Consider the following 23,412-nt stretch of genomic DNA (forward strand, 5'->3'; position numbering starts at 1 on the left):
CCAATTTTCATGTCATCAGTAACCTTCTTGATAATACACCCCACATTTAAGACCATCTCATGATTATATGCCATTAACAGCAAGGCCCCAGCATCAAGCCCCGCAGAACCCCAATGGCAACTGACTTCCAGGCACAGAAACATCCTCTGCTTCCTGTCTCTCACCAATTTTGGATCCAATATGCCACTTTGCCCTGGAACCCAAGGGCTCTTACTTTCTTGAAAAGTCTGCCATGAGGAATCTAATCAAAACCCTTGCTAAAGTCCCTGTAGACCACATCATACGCACTACCCTCATCAGCAGGTAGAAATGGCTGGGTATTTCCTCTTATGGGAGAATTTAAAATCAAGGTCATTGTTTAAAACTCAGGGATCACTCATTTAAAACATAGATGAGATGAATTACTTTTGCTCTGAAGGTGGGAAGTCTTTGGAATTCTTGACCTGAAAAGGTAGTGGAAGCAGAATTTTTGAATAATTTAAGACATAAATTTCAAACAGATTTAGCAACACAAAACTGGGAATCTATGAGAAGCTATGGACCATCTGCTGCAGCAAAATTGAACTCAACCAGTCTGTAACCTCATAGGTTACATGGCATATGCACTTCTCTATCATTATCATCAAGCTGGAGCATCAATTCTAGTTTAATTAGGTATGCAAGCAGGGATGTCAGGAGCAGTGTCAGATATTCTTAAAAATGAGGTATCAACCTGGTAAAGCTAAAACACAGGGCGAAGCAATCTCACAGCTAACAAATCTGACGTAAGCTCTGCAGTCCTATCTTAGGTATCTATGATTGGTAGTGGACAAGTAAACAACCACCCAGAGAATTGGATCCACAAATACTCACATCCCAAATGATACGCAAGTCCAGCACAACAATGCAAAAGACAAGTCTAAAGTATTTGCGTCCATCTTCAGAGTGATGAATGGATGATCAACTCAGGCTCCTCCTCAACAGATCACAAATGCCAACATGATTCACTAACATGAAATGGCTGTCTGCATTCAATACTGCAAAGATTATGGGCCCTAACAACATTCTGGCAACAGTACTGAAAACTCCAGAACTTGCCATGTCCCTTGCCAAATGTTCTGTGGCAATGTGGAAACTATCCAGGTATATCCTGTTCACAAAAAGACAAATCCAAGCTGGCTAATTACTATCCTATCTATTTTCTGTCATTAGCAAATTGATGGAATGGTAATTTCTTCAAAATAACCTGCTCACCTGTCAGTTTGGATTCTGCCAGGCCCACTCGGCTCTTGACATTTTTCTTTACAGTCTTTAAACAGCTCTAGTTTTCCCACCCATAGTTCCCAATATCTTGTCGTTAATCAACTGTATTTGTTTTTCCTACCATTTGTACAATGGTATCTGCATGGAGTAAATAAAAAGGCACCGACTGATAGTTCTCAAAAATATATATATTTCCTTTCCTTTAGATATACAGAAATTCCACAATTTAATTCCAGTTAATAAGCATTTTATATAAAGTCATTTTATATAAAATTGGTGTAGGCTAATGAAAGTGCAATGAGTGTAGGAACGGTTGCTCCTATTCTCAATCCCAAATTAAAACCAATGATAGAGGTGAGAGATTTGCACGTGTTCTCTGAAACTTACAGAAAAGCAGAGGCATTTGCTCCATTAACAGAAACATTTTCAGTTTTGCACTGGCATGAAAGCAGAATAAAAAAAAATTCACCACCAAGTTTAAAAATAGATGCAAAGAAATTAAAAGTTTTGCAGATCAAAAGTTTGACTTTGTCTCATATATACTAGGATCTGCTACGTTGAGAATAACTGTGAATGTGATATTACCATTAGACCATCAAATCATTAGATAATCTTAATTGTCATTTAATTATTTAAAAATGGAGTTTTATTTACCTTTCTTCTTCAGTTTGAACTTCCTCCTACATTTTGAATTTTCATCTTATTTTTCATGGGATAAAAATATCATTGGTAACACCAGCACCTTTTGTCCAGCTCTAATTTGCCATAAGCAGGTGGCCAGAGAGGCCACTTCAAATCACTTTTAAGAATCAACCACAAAGTCTGAAGTCGGAAAAAGGCCAGATCAGGTACTGAAGGCAGATTTCCTCCTCTAAAATGAAATTGTGAGCCAAGTGGATTTTTAAAGATATTCTGACAGTTTTTAATCATTATTAATGAAACTCTTAACTCAGTTGGCTGGACAGCTGGTTTGTGAGGCAGAGTGATGCCAACAATACGGGTTTGCTTCCTATACCAGCTGAAGTCACCATGAAGATGCTTCTTTCTCAACCACTCTCCTCACCTGAGGTACAATGACCTCAGGTTCAACTCACAAGTCCCATCTCTCTAATGAGAGAGCAACTGTCTGGTCCTCTAGGCTTATATAAACTTTACTACTTATGGAACCAGTATTTTATTCCAGATTTACTGATGAATTTAGTTTAACATCCCCAGCTACTGCACTGGGATTTGAAATAGAGTCCACAGCATTAGTGCAGGCCTCTACAGTATTAATCAAATAATATTATCAGCACAACATTTACATTATATATTACATAGTTATTACTTAGACCCAGTCTGCATATTTAAAATAAGGCATCAGTGGATAGAACAACTTTGCAACCAATGTACATTTCTGCTCCACTAAATTCTGAGGAGCAAAGCACAAGGCCGAAGTTGATATTCTGTCACCAACAATGCCCTATACAATCATGTTTTTGTGAGCAATACAGATTTCCTCCCCTGCTTGTCTGCACTCAAGATAAAAAAATAACTAAACTCAATTATGAAATAATTAGAAGGATAACTACAGGAATCTTCAAAATTCAGGAGGTGATTAAATATTTGCTTTAGGAACACAATAGGCAGACAGCCTTTCTACTTCTGTTTAAAAAAAATCAAAACATCTCACAATGCTGATTTTCAAGTCATGGAAGTGAATAAAAATGAAATACATTTACTCATGAGTGCTTTGTGTACTTTGGAGTGCTTGTACTGGAACAACTATAGGTATTCTCTCAATCATGACTGGACTAGGTTCAAAACGCTGAGAAAGATGCTTAGCTTCAGAATCTGAACAAATTGCTTCTTCCTTCTTCCTTGAAAGTTTCAGTATCTCCTGTATGCTGAGCTTGAAGACCAACCGTGGATCTACAGATGGTAAGGAAGGACAGCTACACTCCTCTCGTAATTTTATAGCCTGCAAGAAAATCAAAAAGCTGTATGAAATTTATATTATGCCTAAAGTTGGCCATAGAATTCAACATGCATAACAGTTTGTATCTCTGGTTACTGAAAGTATGATAAGTAAGGATTTCTGTTTTGACTAAAGAAAAAGCTGAGTGAAAAGTTCCAACTTTCTCTCTGTACATATATTTCTCATAAAGAAATGTTGAAAAGTTTAATAAGCACCAAACCGGATACCATCAGACCAATTTCTTTCACAAAGTTGCTACCTTCATTTGTTCCCTGAATTGCATGGAAGCCATAAGAAAACAAGAAGCACTTTATCACAAAAAGCAGGAAATCAATTCCTTTTAAAGAAATGCCAACGTTCGAACAGTTAACAGTCATTTTTAGCCACTCACTAACAATGTTTATTGAACTACCTCACTACATTGCAAAACATCACTGGTATCATTTCTATACCATATGGAGCTGTTCTCCCATCTAAGCACTTCTTAATCAATCTGTTTAAATAGACTGAACATGATGTGCTACAGCACAAGGTATATTCTTAAACATATTAATGTAATTAGTATAAATAAAAGGCCATATAATGTGCTTAGATTTGAAAACTGAACAAATTTCCTGTTGCCTTCAGGCCTCAGCAAGAACAGTTTATAGATATCACTCTATCTCGATGCTTTATTTCCATGATCTTGTCAATGCAGTCGACTTATTAACTGATATTATGCTACCATTCTGTAAATGCAGGTACATCTTATTACAATCAAAGTAATGATTTTACACTTGAGTCACAACAATGGCAACAGTTGATTTTTTGTTTTGGTCAATCTACTGTATCATATGTAGAACATATCATCATGCTTAAAATGTCCTTAGAAACACTCCAAACTTAATGAAGTTCAGAGGGCTTGAACACAACAGAACTGAGCCTTACAAAGATCCAGCTGGTGTTTAAGCAGTTGATAATGTGTAGCTTTTACCAACATTTTTAAACATCCTGGTTTTGTCCAGCTAAGATCACGATCTTCATTAGGTTTCAGACGGGCAAAAATGCTAATACCAATGAAGATGCTACCTTAGCCGAGCCAGACTGGTTAATCAATGTGGGTCTTTCCCATTAATTCTAAATCAGCATCATCTACTGTGTCATTTGGAACTATCTCAAACCCAAAGCCCAAACGTTTATCTGAGGGAGTTTTGAGGGAGGTGGCTGAGGAAATAGCGGAGGCATTGATTGTGATCTTGCAAAGGTCACTTGAGTCAGGAAAATCCCAGATGATGACAAATCGCTGTTGTAAACCCTCGTTCAAGAAAGGATCAAGACAACACGTGGAAAATTATAGGCTGATTAGCCTAACCTCGGTTGTAGTAAAATTCGAGAATCCAATGTTAAGGATGAGATTTCTGAATTCTTAGAAGTGCAGGGTCGGATTAGAACAAGTCAGCATGGATTTAGTAAGGGAGGTCGTGCCTGACAAACCTATTAGAATTCTTTGAAGAGGTAACAGGTAGGTTAGACCAAGGAAACCCAGCGGATGTTATCTATTTGGATTTCCAAAAGGCCTTTGATAAGGTGTCTTACGGCAGGCTGCTGAGTAAGGTGAGGGCCCTTGGTGTTCGAGGTGAGCAACTGGCATGGATTGAGGATTCTGTCTGACAGAAGGCAGAGGGTTGGGATAAAAGGCTCTTTTTTGGAATAGCAGCCGATGACAAGTGATGTCCCGCAGGGTTCAGTGTTGGGGCGCAGCTGTTCACTTTATATATCAATGATCTGGACGAAGGGACTGGGGGCATTCTGGTGAAGTTTGCTGATGAAGTTTAGGTGGCACAGGGCACGGTGGCATAGTGGTTAGCATTGCTGCCTCACAACACCAGGGTCCCAGGTTCGATTCCTGCCTTGGGCAACGGTCTGTGTGGAGTTTACATGTTTTCCCCGTGTCTGCATGGGTTTCCTCTGGGTGCTCCAGTTTCCTCCCACAGTCCAAAAACCTGCAGGTCAGGTGAATTGGCCATGCTGAATTGCCCATAGTGTTAGGTGCATTAATCAGAGGGAAATGGGTCTGCATGGGTTGCTCTTCGGAGGGTCGGTATGGACTTGTTGAGCCAAAGGGCCTGTTTCCACACTGTAGGGAATCTAATCTAATGATACAAAGTTAGGTGATCAGGCAGGTATTACTGAGGAAGTGGGGAGGCTGCAGAAAGATTTATTCACAGTTTAGGAGAATGGTCCAGGAAATGACTGATGAAGTTCGATGTGAGCAAATGGGAGGTCTTGCACTTTGGAAAAATGAATACAGGCATGAACTATTTTCTAAATGTTGAGAAAATTCATAAAGCCAAAGTACAAAGGGATCTGGGAATGCTAGTCCAGGATTCTCAAAAGGTTAATTGCAGGTTGAGTCAGTGATTAAAAAAGTGAACGTTGTCATTTATCTCAAGAGGGTTGGAATATAAAAGCAGCGATGTACTTCTGAGACTATACAAAACTCTAGCTAGGCCCCATTTAGAATTTTGGGCCCCACACCTCAGGAAGGACATATTGGCACTGGAGCGTGTCCAGCGGAGATTCACACGGATGATCCCTGGAAAGGTAGGCCTAACATATGATGAACGGCTGAGGAACCTGGGATTGTATTCATTAGAGTTTAGAAGGTTGATAGGAGATCTAATAGAAACTTACAACATAATGCATGGCTTAGAAAGGGTGGACGCCGAGAATTTGTTTCCGTTAGGTGAGGAAACTAGGACCCGTGGGCATAGCCTTGTAATTAGAGAGGATCAATTTAGAATGGAAATGAGGAGACATTTCTTCAGCCAGAGAGTGGTGGGCCTGTGGAATTCATCGTCACGGAGCACAGTGGAGACCGGGATGTTAAATATCTTCAAGGAAGAGATTGATAAATGCTTGATCTCACAAGGAATTAAAAGATATGGGGAGCATGCGGATAAGTTGAGTTGAAATGCCCATCAGCCATGATTAAATGGTGGCGTGGACTCAGAGGGCCGAATGGCCTTACTTCCACTTCCATGGCTTATGGTCCTTATAGAGGAGGATGTACGCTTATTCATTGTCTGACAACATGAGCAATGATGAACTTTTGTCAGGTGGTTGGCAGACATCACTTGGTTCCCATATACAGTACAACATAACACTTCATAAAAGGTGACCACATCACCTCACTCCTGACCTGGCTATATGGGAGGGTGAGCTGTGAGTCGTATGCATGAAATGCGTCAGTGGAATTCTGACAAACTGAGTGGGCAAATACTTGGCAAATGAAGTATAATGTGGATAAAATGTGAAGTTATCCACTTTGGTAGCAAAAACAAAATGGCAGATTTTCTGAAAAGTGATAGGATGGGAAAGGGCAATGAAACCTAGGTGTGCTTATAAAGCAAGCACTGAAAGCAAGAATACACGTGCAGCAGGCAGGGAAGGCGGCAAATTATCTGTTGGTCCTCATAGGGAGGATTTGAGTACAGGAGCAGTGATGTCCCACTCCAATTACACTGGGCTACAGTGAGACGATACTTGGAATATTGTTTACAGGTTTGGTCTCTTTATCAGACTAAGGATGTTCTGGTTATGGAGAGATTATAATTAGGTTTAACAGACTGATTCCTGGGGTGGCAGGAGACTGATGTATGGAAGGAGACTGGATTGTAGAGCTTCTGATTTTTGCATTTCCTGTGGTTGTAGGGGAAGGTGCCGGGAGTGGAAGTTGGGTTGGTGGGGGCTGTCGACCCGACGAGGGAGTCACGAAGGGAGTGGTCTTCCATTCCTGATAAAGGGCTCTGGCCCGAAACGTCGAATTTCCTGTTCCTTGGATGTTGCCTGACCTGCTGTGCTTTAACCAGCAACACATTTTACGCAGGAGACTGGATTGGTCAAGATTATATTCTGTGGAGTCTAGAACAATGAGGGAGGAGAGGTCGAGTCAGGGTAAATGCAGGAAGGATGTTCTGGCAGAGGGGGTGGGTGTGGAATCCAGAACCAGAGGTCACAGATTAAGGATACAAGGTAGGACTGAGATGAGGAGAAAGTTTTTCACGCAGAGGATGGTGAGCATGTGGAATTCTCTACCACACAAAGCAATTGAGGCTAAAACACAACGTTTTCAGGAAAAAGCTGATACAAAGTTCTTAGGGCGAAAGGGATAAAAGGTTAAGGGAGAAAGTGGGGACAGGGTACCACTCAGTTGGATAATCAGCCATGATCATATTGAATGGCGGAGCAGGCTCGAAGAGCAAAGTGGCTCAGTCTAACTCCTACTTCCTATGTAACGTATAATAAACACTTGTGTGGCATACATGATTTGCAACCAGGGCAAGAGAAAAGTTGTACAAATGTAGGTTCACTGCACAGGAAAGCTGAAAAATGTGTTGCTGGAAAAGCGCAGCAGGTCAGGCAGCATCCAAAGAGCAGGAGATCTTTGGATGCTGCCTGACCTTCTGCGCTTTTCCAGGAACACATTTTTCAGCTCTGATCTCCAACATCTCCAGTCCTCACTTTCTCCTCACTGTACAGGAAAGTCATACATATAGAGTCATATGGTAAGGTCCAAGGGAGAGTTGCTAAACAAAGAGACCTTGGAGTGCACGTTCATAGCTCCTTGAAAGTGGAGTTGCAGGTAGATAGGATAGTAAAGGCGGCGTTTGGTTAGAGTATTGAGTCAGGAGTTGGGAGGTCATGTTGCAGCTGTACAGGACATTGGTTAGGCCACTTTTGAAATACCGTGTGCAATTCTGGTCTCCTTCCTATTGGAAAGATGTAGTGAAACTTGAAAGGGTTCAGAAAAGATTTGCAAGGATGTTGCCAGGGTTGGAGGATTTGAGCTATAGGGAGAGGCTGAACAAGCTGGGGCTGTTTTCCCTGGAGTGTCAGAGGCTCAGGGGTGACCTTATAGAGGTTTATAAAATCATGAGGGGCATGGATAGGATTAAAAAGACAAAGTCTTTTCCCTGGGGGGTGGGGGGGGGGGGGGGGGGGGGGGGTGATGGGGGAGAGTCCAGAACTAGAGAGCATAGGTTTGGGTAAGAAGGGAAAGATGTAATTTAGACCTAAGAGGCAACATTTTCACACAGAGGGTGGTACGTGTATGGAATGAGCTGCCAGAGGAAGTGGTGGAGGCTCGTATAATTGCAACATTTAAGAGGCATTTGGATGGGTATATGAATAGGAAGGGTTTGGAGGGATATAGGCCAGGTGCTGGCAGGTGGGACTAGATTGGCTTGGACTGAAGGGTCTGTTTCCGTGCTTTACATCTCTATGACTCTAGTCCATGCCAATCAGATGTCCCAAACTAAACTAGTCCCATTTGCTTGTGTTTGGCCCATATTCCTCTAAACTGTTCCTATTCATGTGCCCGTCCAAATGTCTTTTGAATGTCATAATTGTACCTGCATCTGTCACTTCCTGCCAGTTCATTCCACATACGAATCACCCTCTGTCTGAAGAAGTTGCCCCTCAGGTCCCTTTTAAATCTTTCTTTTCTCATCTTAAAAAATATGAGCTCTAGGTTTGAACTCCTGGGGAAAAGATCTTTATTATTCACCTTACCTGTTGTTTTTAAAAACCTCTCTAAGGTCACCCCTCAACCTCATGAAATGAATATACAATCAATTTCTTTATCTCATTTACCCCGATCATGCCATTCTCTCCCTTTCATGTTGTCCCCATCCCATGCCTTCCCATTTTTCTCATGCCACTTCCTTCCTATGGCATTTCGTCCCTCTCATACCATTCCACCACACTGATATCACCCTTCCCAAACGATTACTTCCCTCCTACACCATTCCATCTGTAAAAAATTTGAGGTTTTTTGTTGAAAGAAACCCAGGAATAGGAGGAGGATCCAACATCCTGAAATCAAATGGAGTTTTAATGTACCACACTATTTATTTAATTATTTATTTATCTAATCATAGTATAATAATTTTAAAAGGTCAATGCAGTAAATAATACCATCCTGAAAATTGCCATTGTGTTCCTGTCTGCATACACAGGATATTCAGACTGTCACAGCTGATTTGGTCTGTTCTATGAAGCCGGAATGGCCAACATTTATTTATCAAACCAAATTCTCTACAAGGAGCTTGGGTCTGGAATGCACTGTTATGGCAGTCAAAAGAAGCTCTATAAGGGCACTTAGGAGTATTGACATTGATTTTGAATTCAGAGTGTAGTTCACCAAGGACCACACAACCAAATAAATGGTGAGGACTCTTTTGAAAGCAAGTGCAGAGAGAAATGAAAACACAGATCCCAAACCAGTAACTCAACTAAAACCCAAACAGCAGATACTCTGTGCTACTTGTAGCTGAACATATATTGGCCCTAATATCACCTACATACACGTCAGAACCATATCAACCAATCCACATCATGAACACGGTCATCTCTGTTTTGAAGGACAAAAGGAAAGGGAGAAGGCAAAAAGCACTGTACAGGAGCATTAGACAGGCAAAGAAGATACATAGAAATCAAGTATTAAAAGGAATGCGCAATGATGATGAGTTGACTTTTGTGTGCATTCTGGCAACGTCCAGTTTATAAATTTGGTCTGGAATGTTTGTTTTGTGATAGATTCTATTTTAGCACTGAGTTCAATCAGACACAGTGCGTTCCTGTAAGAGAATGAAGGTAGTCAATGGGACTAGCAGGGGTTTCATTCACAATTGGGAGTGTTGATCACAGCAAGCCTGGCCAAAAATAAACAGAGTACAGGTACTGGCTGTCTCCTTTCTTCCTCTACAGCTAATCACTACAGGTGTTAAGAGCAGTGTCTCTTGATGCTGATATTACTCAGGGTAAAGCTAATCAAGAAAAAACTTGATACAAGATCTGCCCAAATACTACAGGGTTCCTCGAGAGCAGTTCAGGCAGTGAAAGCACTGTTTCAGCCCCTCAGACTTCTGTTCAGTGCAAGCGCATTATTAGTGGCAGGACTACTTTTATCAGCATGTGTGATGCTCCATGTGCTTGGGTCACACATTGGAATTGTGAGGAATACAGTCAGTAGTCATTGCCCAGAAGCCATACTCGGGTTTCTGTAGTGGCTCAAACACAGATGGTACGGCAGACTGAGACAAGAACAAATGTGTCATGATGCTGTTGGGATCACAGGCACTGACCTTCATGTTAATCTACCTATGATTACACAAAAAAGGTTGTGGAATTTCTTCTGGCTGCGATATAACTTGGAGTTGACAGAAGGCAGCTACAAAGTTTATGGAAAAACTTGCATGCACTAGTGACACCCTGCATCAATCTGCACTCCTTGCAAAGCCACATGGCATTCCATCTGCTTCTGTCTTTTACCTTTTGCACCCTTGAGTTACAGCAGTAGCTTTTTCCCTTCTGGGCCTGAATATGACAGCATGTCTTCTGTAAAATCTAAGCAATATTTTCCAATAGCTATCCAACTCTCAAAGCCTCTTCAGTTGTCAGTTTACAGATTCCTTCAGGTTAGAAAATCCCAATGTAGGGCAGACTTAGTCATCATCAACTGCTTCATCCAGGTCTTCATGTAAGGTCTTAGCAATGATAAGATAACTCTTATTTCAGTGCATTTCAGAACTTCAAGAATCCCAAAGCACTTAATAGCAAATGATGTACCTTGAAAGTGTACTCACTGTTGCTTTGTTGAAAAGCTCATGACTCTTATCCAGGCAATGAACAGGAACAGGGGCAGCACAGTGGCTCAGCGTTAGCACCGCTGCCTCATAGTGCCAGGGATCCGGATTCAATTCCAGTCTCAGGCAACTGTCTGTATGGAGTTTGCACATTCTCCCCATGTCTGCATGGGTTTCCTCACAAAGTCCAAAGATGTGCAGGTTCGGTGAATTGGCCATGCTAAGTTGCCTATTGTGTTAGGTGTATTAGTCAGAGGGAAATGGGTCTGGGTGGGCTATTCTTTGGAGGGAGGGTGTGGACTTGTTGGACCAAATGGCCTGTTTCCACACTGTTTAGAATTTACTCTGTAGGGAATCTAATCGAAAACTTCATCAGTCACACACATGACATTGCAGGATGAGTTACTGGCACGTAAACAAACAGACTTCTGGGCATCGAGGGTCCACTGCAGTCATGATTCTGCATGTGCCAATTCAGGACCAAGTAAGTTCACAACACAAGAGTTCAGCCCAGAATGATAATTCTCTGTTAAGCAACCCAAAACTACGCCAACAAAATACTCTTTCTGTGCACTCTGCATTATCAGCATCTTCCTTAAACTATCATTTTTGTTATCAACAGCATATTAATGCAAAATATTTAAAACTATAATAACATGCTTCAGGAATAAATACTTCATAAATGCTTCTCCTTACACTTAGTGACAGTTTTAATACTGCCACTTCTGATGACTATTTCCTATGTTAAAACAAAATACTTTCCTTGTTCACTATTGAAACTCTTCAGATATTAATAAAAGCAAAAGTTTGTGGGTTGTGTGTTTGGGAAGAAGAGGTTCGACTCAGGCTGGTGATATAGATTTGCTTTTCAGTTTGGAGCCTGTGACCAGCAATGTGCCACAAGGATAGGTCTTGTGTCCACTACTTTTCATCATTTATATAAATGATCTTAATGTGAATATAGAATGTATGTTGGTACATTTGCAGATGACAGCAAAATATGTGGTGTAGTGGACAGTGAAGAACAGTACAGCAGGACTTTGATCAAGTGGGCCAATAGGCTGAGGAGTGGCAGTTGGCATTTGAATTACATACATTTGAGGTGTTGCATTTTGGTAAGGCAAACCAGGGCAGGACTTATACAGATAATGGGAGGGCCCTGGGGAGTGTTGCCGAACAAAGAGACCTAGAGGTGCAGGTGCATAGTTCCTTGAAAGTGGAGTTGCAGGTAGACAGGGTGTTGAAGGGTCTGTTTGGCATGATTGCCTTCATTGATCAGAACACTGAGCATAGAAGTGGGGATGTCATGCTGTGGCTGTACAGAACATTGGTGAGGCCACTTTTAGAATACTGCATACAATTCTGGTTGCCCTTCTATAGGAAAGATTTTATTAAACTTGAGAAGGTACAGAAAGCATTTATAAGGATCATTGCTTGAACTGGAGGATTTGATTTATAGGGAGAGATTGAATAGGCTACGGCTTTTTTTCCTGGAGTGTCAGAGTCTGAGGAGTGACCTTATAGAATCATGAGGGCATGGATAGGGTGAATAGCCAAGGTCTTTTTTCTTGAGATCAAATCAAGAAGGCATAGCCTTAAGGTGAGAAGGTAAAGATTTAAAAAGGATCTGAGGGGTAACTTTTTCACACAGAGGGTAATGCATATATGGAACGAGCTGCCAGAGAAACTGGTGGAGGCTGGTACAATTACAATATTTAAAATGCATCTGGATGGGTATATGAACAAGAAGGATTTAGAGGGATATGGGCCAAATGCTGGTAAAGTGGGACTGAGTTAGATTGGGATGTCTGGTCAGCATGCATGAGTTGGTCCAAAGAGTCTGTTGCTGTGCTGAATGACTGTACAATATAACTTGATTTTCCCTCTGCTTACCATCTATGTCTTCCCATCAAGTCCAAACAAATAGAATTTTCAGTGAAATCAGACAAACCAATTAACTGTGTTGACGATGAAGCCCAACTAAATAAATGCAAATTAGATACATTCCAAAAAAATCTTTTCTATGGGTGTCAATGAATCAACTATCTACCATATTATTATGGAAATCAGTTGAAATAATTATGTTCTAATTATGCTGACAGTGATTTACGGTGCCTGGAACATGATTACAGTCGTGTGGTTAAATCATACTGTCAGCACGTTTCGAACTTCCAAGTCTTTTTCTTGTTCAGTTCAATAAAGAATGGAAAGTGTCAAAACTGAAATGTTGCTGTTGTCAAAGGCTATTTTTCACACATTGGTAATGATGCAGGATGCTGCAACTGGATGTTAAGATCCACAACAGTGCATGGTGCCACTTCAGTTGCATCTTTTAACATATTAATTCTGTAGATCAAGAGCCACCATTACATCTCTCCAAACCTCATCATTTTTGTGTCAAGAATTTTCAAAATATCTATATTTAACTTGATTTGGAGTAAGTCAAATGCCCTCTGAATTTCCAAAAATGTATCAGAGTGAGGAATGGAACCCTGGCTTGTACCCTGGCCTCTGTCAATGGGAGATAGCTGTAAGATCTCTGATTATATGGATTATTCAGCAACTCACTCAGACAAGACAATATCAGCAGTGGCTATTCTCCAAGGTTGGAGCAGGAGTCAGAGAATTGTTTTATAGAGTCATATAGTCATAGAGTCATTTTGTTGCAAAAACATTTGAAATGAATGAGAAAACTTGTAAAGCATGCTATACCTTTGAACTCCCAATTTATTTGATAGTTTTGACTAATTCTGAAGGATACTTCATGATCTTCCTTTATATCAGCTTCATGTCAAAGAAATTGGGAAGATAAATCCAAGGGCTGAAGCACTAAGTACAGTTCCTTTCTTACTATATCACTAATTGACAAAAGCTAATGACACGTCGTGCACGATTTATTTCTTACTTAGTTTGTTGTGCAAAAAACCTTGAGTTTTTCAACCAAGAAAGTGTTGACTAATAGATTAAATTTGTTCAAATTGTAGTTAAACTGAACCTGAGCGAATACTTATTAGGAATAGCACAGAAGATGTGAATACAGTTTAAACTAGTAAAGAGCCTGTTCAGAACTGATATCAGGAAATCTTTCATACAAACATAATCAACATGTGGATCAAACTTTAAAATAATGTAGAAGATACAAGGAAAAAAGGGCAGGAATATTGTCAGGTAGCTTCTGTAGAGAGAGAAAAACAGTTAATTTTTGGGTTGGTACTATCCGACATGATTCATGAACTCTTGAGGATTTTGAGCATTTTCTATTTTTATTTCAAATTTCCAACAAACGTGGTACTTTGGTTGTACAGGAGGTACAAATCCTGGAGTCAGTTAAATGAACAATGGATGAACATTATGTACTCTGGTTAATTAATATAAACATAGCTGAATGATCTTCTCAAACTCTAATAACTTTGGACGTGCCAGTGTTGGACTGGGGTGGACAAAGTTAAAAATCACACAACAACAGGTTATAGTCCAACAGGTTTATTTGGAAGCACTAGCTTTTGAAGAGCTGCTTCTTTATCAGGTGGTGAATCTTAGGATCTTGTACTCCACAACCACCTGACAAAGGAGCAGCTCTTCAAAAGCTAATGCTTCCAAATAAACCTGTTGGACTATAACCTGGTGTTGTGATTTTTAACTTTATAACTTTGTAATCAATAATGCATAATCTCAGTTGTTTGAAGTTGGATTTCTGGATTTTTGTTTATTCAAAGAGAACCTTATGTTGAATTAACCTTTATAATTAAAATTTACTGTTTAATTGTTATTGTTTCTTAATCAATTCAATAAGTAGGCTTCAGCTGCTATTGTGATGTTTGTCATGAATTGGGAGATGATGTGAACTCATTCTCTGCAGAGAATGTGTCTTAATGGTTAAAATTGATTAATTAACCCTGCAGTTTGTTATTCCAGCCCAGTTTGCACATAAAATTGAGTTTTGGCTTGCAGCTGAAACAGGTTTGCCTAAACAACAGGTGTTTGTGTTGGGCATCAGAAACATTACAGTCACTTCATATCGAGTTAAAAATCACACAACACCAGGTTATAGTCCAACAGGTTTAATTGGAAGTACACTAGCTTTTGGAGCGTCAGTCCTTCATCAGGTGGTAGTGGAGGGCACAATCCTAACACACAGAATTTATAGCAAAAATTTACAGTGTGATGTAACTGAAATTATACATTGAAAAATTGATTGTCTGTTAAGTCTTTCATCTGTTAGAATACAGTGATAATTTCACTTCTTTCATGTGTAAATCACAAAACCTTTTTTAAAAAGTTGCATTCTCAGATTAGCTGTTAACAATGGGTGATATCCAGACAATATGTTGAAGGTGTTGGCCCCCTGTGTTCTCTGTCTATGCCAAGATGTTTAGATTGATTCTAATCTAAAAAGTGAGATAATGGGAGTTTTACATGAATTCATGCAGTTTTGAACTCAGAGTTCTACATGAATGTATGCAGTTTTTGAGCAAAGTACAATGTAACCCTGCAAGTCCAAATTCACCCCACAAAATATGTGTGTGCATGTGGGTCTTTGTGTGTGTGTGTCTGTGTGGGTTGGGGGTTGTGAGTGTGAGAAAGTGTGTGTGTGTGTAGTGAGTGCAGAGAGTCTTAAGTCTGTGGGGGGGGTGCATGTGAGAGTGTGGGAGTGTGTGTGTGGGTGCTTGTGCGCGCGTCTGTGTATATGTGTGTCTGTGTGTATGTGTGTATAGGAGTGCTTGTGTGTATGTGAGAGTGTGTGTGTGTAGGAATATCTGTGCGTGTGTGTAGTGCAATGGTGATCACCTGTAATGTGACATGAACGCAAGGTCCCGGTTGAGGCCCTCCCTATGGGTACCGAACTTAGCTATCTGCCTCTGCTTGGCCACTTTTCGTTGCCGCCTGTCCCGAAGTCTGCCTTGGAGGATGGTCACCCGAAGGTCTGAGGTCGAATGTCCTGAACCACTGAAGTGTTCCCCAACTGGGAGGGAACACTCCAGTCTGTTGATTGTCGTGCTGTGCCCATTCATCCGTTGTAGCCTTTGCTTGGTTTCCCCAATGTACCGTGCCTCCAGACATCCTTGCCTGCAGCGTATAAGATAGACAATGTTGGTTGAGTCACATGAGTACCTGCCATGTACACGGTGGGAGGTGCCCCCACGCGTAATGGTGGTATCTATGTCCACACTCTGACATGTCTTGCAGCGTCTACTGTGACAGGGTTGTATGGAGTTGTCTTGACAGCCAGGCTGCTTGCTATGAACAACGATCTGTTTGAGGTTTGGCTTATTTAAAGGTAAGTAGTGGAGGTTTGGGGAAGGTCTTGGTGAGGTGCTCATCCTCATTGATAATATGTTGTAGGTTACGAAGAATATGGCGTAGTTTTTCAGCTCCTGGGAAATACTGAACAACGACGGGTACCCTGTCGGTTGCAGCACGTGTCTGTCTCCTGAGGAGGTCATTACGGTTCCTTGCTGTGGCACGTCGGAACTGGCGGTCGATGAGTTGGGCATCATACCCTGTTCTTGTGAGGGCATCCCTGAGTACTTCCAAGTGTCCATCACATTCCCCCTCATCTGAGCAGATCTGGTGCACGCCTAGGGCTTGTCTATAGGGGATGGCTGTTTTAATATGTTTTGGGTGGAAGCTGAAGAAGTGTAGCATTGTGAGGTTGTCTGTTGGTTTGTGGTAGAGAGTGGTGCTGAGGTGTCCATCCTTGATGGAGATGCATGTGTCCAAGAATGAGACAGACAGTCGAGAGTAGTCCATGGTGAGTTTGATGGTGGGATGAAACCTGTTGATGTCACTGTGTAGTTTTATCAGTGACTTCTCGCCATGGGACCAGAGGAAGAAAATGTCGTCAATGTACCTGGTGCATAATGATGGTTGGAGATCCTGCATAGAGAAGAAGTCTTGTTCTAACCTGTGCATAAAAATATTGGCATATTGGGGTGCAAATTTGGTCCCCATAGTTGTTCCATGTGTCTGGATGAAGAACTGGTTGTCAAAGGTGAAGACGTTGTGATCGAGGATAAAGCGGATGAGTTGTAGGATGGTGTTTGGAGATTGGCAGCTGTTGGTGTTGAGTACTGAGGCTGTTGTTGCGATACCACCACTGTGGGGGATGCTGGTATTGAGTGCGGAAACATCCATTGTGACGAGGAATGTTCCTGGTTCAAATGGTCCGTGGATGCTGAGTTTCTGTAAGAAATCTGTAGTGTCGCGACAGAAGCTGGAGATCCCCTGTACAATAGGTTACAAGATGCCTTCCACATTGTTGGGGAGATTCTCAAATAGGGTCCCATTGCCCGACACGATGGGATGTCCCGGTGTGTTGGCTTTGTGTACCTTTGGAAGGCAGTAGAAGTCACCTACACGAGAAGTACGTGGGATGAGGGCACCTAGGGAACTCTGAAGGACTGGATCCAAAGTTCTGATCAGTGTGTTTAATTCATGGGTGTATTCTTTTGTCGGATCAGTTGGTAGTTGCCTGTAGTGTTCCTGGTTGTTCAGTTGTCAGTGCACTTCCTTGCAGTAATCTGTTCTATTCTGAATGATAATGGCTCCTCCTTTATCTGCTGGTTTGATGACAATGTTGTGATTGGTTTTGAGAGCCTGGATGGCATTGTGATGTGAACGGGTGATGTTTTGCTCTACCTTGTGGGTAAGGCTGATGAATCTGGCATTTATATATTTCCTGACGGTTTGAGCACACATGTCAAGCCCAGGGCGTGGGGTCTAAGTTGACACGTTCTTTGATCGCTCCTCTACAGATCCCTGTGATGACTGTAACAGTTCATCACTGAGCTCATTGGGATCACTACTGGCACCTTGAAAGAATTCCCGAAGTCTCATTTGTCTGATAAACTCCTCCGTGTCTGCTGCCAGAACCAACGGGTCAATTTTGGCGGTGGGGCAGACGTTGATACCCCTACTCAGGACTTCAATCTCCAGAGGCATGGTACATTGGGGAAACTGAGTAAAGGCTACAACAACGGATGAATGGGCACCACCCAACAGACAGGAGTATTCCCTCCCAGTTGGGGAACACTTCAGTGCCCCAGAACATTCGACCTCGGACCTTCGGGTGACCATCCTCCAAGGTGGACTTCGGGACAGGTAGCAGCAAAAAGTGGCCGAGAAGAGGCTGATAGCTAAGTTCAGTACCCATAGGGAGGGTCTCAACCGGGAGCTTGGGTTCATGTCACATTACAGGTGACCACCATTGCACTATATACACACACACAGGCACAGAGACTCCTATACACACGGACACACACACACACACAGACTTGCACAGGCACCCCCACACGGACTTAAGACACTCTACACTCACTACAAACACACACACACACACACACACACACACACACACACACACACACACACACAGATTCATGTAGAACTCTGAGCTCAAAAACTGCATGAATTCATGTAAAACTCCGTTATCTCACTTTTTAGATTAGAATCAATCTAAACATCATGGCTTAGACAGATAACACAGGGGGCTAACACCTTCAACATATTGTCTGGCTATCACCATTGTTAACAGCTAACCCGAGTATGCAACTTCTTAAAAAAAATGTATAATTTCAGTTACATCACACTGTAAATTTTTGCTATAAATTCTGTGTGTTAGGATTGAGCCCTCCACTACCACCTGATGAAGGAGCGACGCTCCGAAAACTAGTGTGCTTTCAATTAAACCTGGTGATGCGGGATTTTTAACTTTGTACACCCCAGTCCAACACTGGCATCTCCAAATCATGACTTCATATCGAAGTTTTCATCCTCATTCCATACTGAAATTCACCTCGGGGTCCAACAAAAGAAACAGTTTGAAGGAATACAGCAGTGATGGCTTTCCAAAATTGCATTCCCAATCAAAGTAAATATTATATTTATCAACTACTCATGAAACAAAAGGAAAGATAAAATACTTTTCCTGTTGTTGCTGGACTTGGTATCCAAAGTCTTGAAATGAGAGTAAGCAATTCTCAATGTCTACAGTTGTTCAGATATCGTGTTTGCCAGTGTAATAAAAATAAAAGCAGGAAAATTTAGAATTAATTGGTTGAACTCAACCTCCAGGACAGAAATAAAAAGTGACTTTTCCCAAATAGGCCCCTTGCAGTTTTTTGCACTGTGACACACCTCTATGTTTCTGTTGCCCTTTTATTTCTATTATCACTGTGTGCCCTTATGCATTTTTTCTTGGCATCTCTATAATTGTGTTTGCCTCCAATGGGTTGCATTAAATTCAGCCCATTATCTCTGACATTGGAAACAATAATTTTAAGAAACAAAAGTTGTGTGTCCTGGTATTTTGTATAAATGTGCTAAAGATGCTCACTAATTGATATTTCAAAGTGGAGTAAGAACATACTTTTAATTTACACAGGATGTGTAATGTGCCACTTTTGTGTGGTACTTTTAGCTATGTTCCACTTTAATCTATTTTAAACAATGACCTCAAAAGTGAGACAGTAGGTCACTTAAATTTACCTTATTGCTGGATTAGATTGGTGCTGGAAAAGCACAACAGTTCAGGCAGCATCCGAGGAGCAGGAAAATCGACATTTCGGGCAAAAGCCCTTCATCAGGAATAGAGGCCTCTGCCCGAAACGTCGATTTTCCTGCTCCTCGGATGCTGCCTGAACTGCTGTGCTTTTCTAGCACCACTCTAATCTAGAATCTGGTTTCCAGCATCTGCAGTCCTTGTTTTTACCTTATTGCACCTGAAGGCTTATAACAATCACTGCAGATGTCTGTATCTCCATTACCCTCATGACATTTTCTACTAAATTTTGGTTCAGGTTAACAATAGTCACTCTCAGAATCAAAATGCACATTGCGTGTTCAGAACTGGCCTTGTATCACCTGTTGCCAAGTCAGACACAATGAACTTGGTGAGGGGGTCAGGAGAAGGTTCAATCACATTAAACACACCCTGTAACCTCAGAATTGCATGTTATGCTTTTTACATTTTCCATCAGCCAAACCTCAGTGATCTTTTAGTAGGCTGTTTGACTATATTATTAGCAAGATGAGAATCATTGAGCTGCTGCAACTCACAGAGCGTAAGTGAATGAATGACTACTGCAGTGCAACTAATTTATATTAGCTCATGAATAAAAATAATCACACTATTCCTTTAGCAGGTAAAAGAACACACAATTCCCATGAAACCTACCTAATTATCTTAGCCAAGCCTAGCTTTCTCATCAAAAGAAGTACGTTAGTATAAAGTGATCTGCTTTTAAGACAATCACAACATCTGACTAACCTTAAATAGATGTTTTTATTTCTGTTCTTATTCACTGAGAAAGAGGAACTGGGGACTCTCTGTTGGATGAGCAAAGATTTCCGCCAATTAAATATTGGATAGACGGAAGCCACTCTCTTTGGTCTGCATCATAAACTCCACACTCTCCTACGGCAACCTCCTGAAGCTGAACTATGCTGTTCACAAACTTGTTGTCAGATCTGACCCTAAGAGGGGTGCACAATGGCATTGTGGACCACATAATCATTACAAATGCATATTTTCACTTTCAGAGCATTGCTTGTCCCTATCCTCGCATTAGCAGATCTGATGCCAAAAGCCAGACATGCCTTACACACGCCTTTCTTATCACCAGAACTACTTTCCGTCTCTTTATTCTGCTGCTGGGCAAAACTCCAAGATTTGTGCATGGTAGTGACTTCCAGAACTGGAAGTCAATGTGTCCTTGTGCCAATTAAAGAGAGCAAATTCTTTAAGAAGTTGTGCAACTTTCAGGAAACATTGCTGCAGGTTGAACCATTCTAATGCAATCCTAGCCAGCAACATCTAGCATTTGTAATCATGTTATCTTTACAGTAACAAGTTACACAATATCCCTATTCTCACTAGCTTACATTGCCACACAGTTAAAAGTTACCTTGATTTTAAACTTCTCACCAATTTTCAAATCCATCCATGGCCTGAACCCTCCTTATTTCTGTAATCCCCTTCAGTGTTATAACATAACAAGATATCTGTACTCATCTAATTTGGACCGCTTGCTTATTCCGGATTTGAATTACTCTACTATTAATGGCTATGTCTTCAGTTGGATCAGGTTGCCTCAGACTCTTGAGACAGAAGGCAAAGATCTGGTAAATCAAGTAAAATGTGCAAAAATATGAACTTGTATTACCAAAATGAAGAATGACTGCAGAATTTCAAGATGTAAAGGGATTTAGCAGTTCTAGTTCAGGGGTTATACAAAAACAAGCATGCACATACAAACAAATGATTAAGAAACCCAATTGAATATTTTCCCCTATAACAACAGGAATTGAACATAAAAATAAGAATATTTTGCAGTTATTCATAGCATTAGTGTGACCACATCCCAAATACTGTGTGTAATTTGGTCTCTTTAGTTAGGAAAGATGTAAATGCAGTGGAAGATGCTCGAAGTAGAAGAGATTTATTGGACTGATACTTGGAATAACTTGGAATGAGCATGTTATCTTATCTGGAATGGTTGGATAGCTGGACTTGTTTTCACTCAAGTTTAGACAAGTGAGGAATGATTTAATTGAAGAATACGAGATCCTGAACAATCTTGACAAGGTGGAATTGAAAAGGATGTTTCCTTTTGTTCACACACCCAGAATTGGAGGCACTTGTTTAAAATTAGAAATCCCACATTTAGAACAGAAAGTAGGAGATTTTCTTTCATCTCAGAGGGTTGCACTAATTTGGAACATCCATGCCTCAGAAGATGGTGAAGGTGGAATCATTGAAACCTTCTCAAGCAGAGGGGGCTAGATTTTCATTAGGGAAAGGAATCAAAGGTTATTGGGAGTAGATGGGAACATGGAATTAAAAACACAAACAGATCAACCAAGATTTTATTGAATTGGAGAATAGCTGATCTGGTTCCATTTTCAAGAAAGTGGTAAAGATACTACTTGGAGAAAATTCTGAAACAGAGAATTTATCGCTACATGGAGAGGCAGGGTTCAATCAGAGATAGTTAGCATGGTTTTGTCAGAGGGAGGTCATGCCTAACAAATCTGATTGAAATTTGAGAAGAGGTGTTCAATGTGTAGGTGAGGGTATCACAGCTAATATAATTTTTATAGATTTCAGCAAAGCATTTAACAATATCCCCCCGGGACCCTGATAAAGAAGGTAAAAGTATCTGGGATTCAAGGTACCTTGGAAAGATGGATCTAAAATTGGCTTCATGGTAGGCAAAAGAGAGCAGTGTTAGAAAGCTGTTTCTGTCACTGGTGGCCAGTGTTCTGGAGCATACCATAGGGATCAGTGTTGGCCCCTACTCTGAGTGATAAATATAAACAATCTAGATGAGAATGTGATGAGGATTATAAGCTTGCAGATGAGATTGGTTGAATGGTTGACAGTGCTTGAAAAAGCTGAAAATGTGTTGCTGGAAAAGCGCAGTAGGTCAGGCAGCATCCAAGGAACAGGAGATTCAACGTTTCGGGCATAAGCCCTTCTTCAGGAATCTTATTCCTGAAGAAGGGCTTATGCCCGAAACGTCGAATCTCCTGTTCCTTGGATGCTGCCTGACCTGCTGCGCTTTTCCAACAACACATTTTCAGCTCTGATCTCCAGCATCCGCAGTCCTCACTTTCTCCTTGAGTGCTTGAAAAAGGTCTTAGATATCAATAGGTTGGTCAGATGGGCAGCTCAATGGCAGATAGAATTTAACTCTGAAAATTGAGAGGTGATGCATTGAAGATGAAGTAACAAGACAAGGGAGTAAGCAATGAATGGCAGGACACTGGGAAGCTCAAAGGAGCAGAGGAATCTTAGGGTGCAAATTCACAGACCATTGATGGCAGCAGTAAAATTAATAGGGTGGTTGAGAAGACATACAGGCAACATGTCTTTATCAGTCATGGCAAAGATTGTAAGAGCAGGGAAGTTATGTTGGAGCTGTAAAAATCTTTGGTTAGGCCACTGTTGGAGTACTGTGACAGTTCTGGTTCACCACTGTTGGAAAGATTGCACTGGAAAGGGTACAGAGATGATCATCAGGACATTGTCCGGGTTATGTAGAGAGGCTGGATAGGCTCACTGTTTTGTTAAAAGAGCAGAGAAGGCTGATGGGGACTTTATTAAGGTTTTAGGATAATGAGAGTCTTGGACAGAATGAAGAAGCAGATATTCCTTTTAGTTGAAGGGCCAATAACAAGGGGGCATAATTTTAAGGTGAAAGGCAGGTGGGTTAGAGGAGATTTTTAAATAAAAAATGTTTTTTACCCAGAGGATGGTGGGAATCTAGCATGCACAGACTAGAGGGTAGAAGAGGGGGGGAAACCTCACAACTTAAAAAGAGACATTTGAAATGTCATAATATTCCTGGCTGTGGGGCTAGTGCTGGAAAGTGGGATTAATATAGATAGGTCAACACAGATTGGATGGGTGGAAAGGCCTCTTCCATGTTGCATGAATCTATCTCTGAATCACACTTCGTTTGTAATGCCTCTGCAAAACACTTTGGTACATTTAATCTGTAATAACTGCAATATAATTACAACCTGCTTTTTGATGTAATAGAACATAGAACATAGAAAAATACAGCGCAGTACAGGCCTTTT

General features: G+C 41.0%; 1 protein-coding gene across 1 annotated transcript in view; it reads right to left on the reverse strand.

The window, feature by feature from the left end:
* Window positions 1-1,412: 1,412 nt before the first annotated feature.
* oma1 (OMA1 zinc metallopeptidase) overlaps window positions 1,413-23,412 on the reverse strand; it is a 74,886-nt gene continuing 52,886 nt past the window's right edge. Inside the window, exon 9 of the mRNA XM_060829801.1 lies at window positions 1,413-3,202. Within this exon, the coding sequence (XP_060685784.1) occupies window positions 2,960-3,202 (243 nt within the window). The 3' untranslated portion in view covers window positions 1,413-2,959. The remainder of the gene's footprint in view (window positions 3,203-23,412) is intronic.

This window comes from Hemiscyllium ocellatum, chromosome 9, assembly GCF_020745735.1.
Source record: "Hemiscyllium ocellatum isolate sHemOce1 chromosome 9, sHemOce1.pat.X.cur, whole genome shotgun sequence".
Lineage (NCBI taxonomy): Eukaryota > Metazoa > Chordata > Chondrichthyes > Orectolobiformes > Hemiscylliidae > Hemiscyllium > Hemiscyllium ocellatum.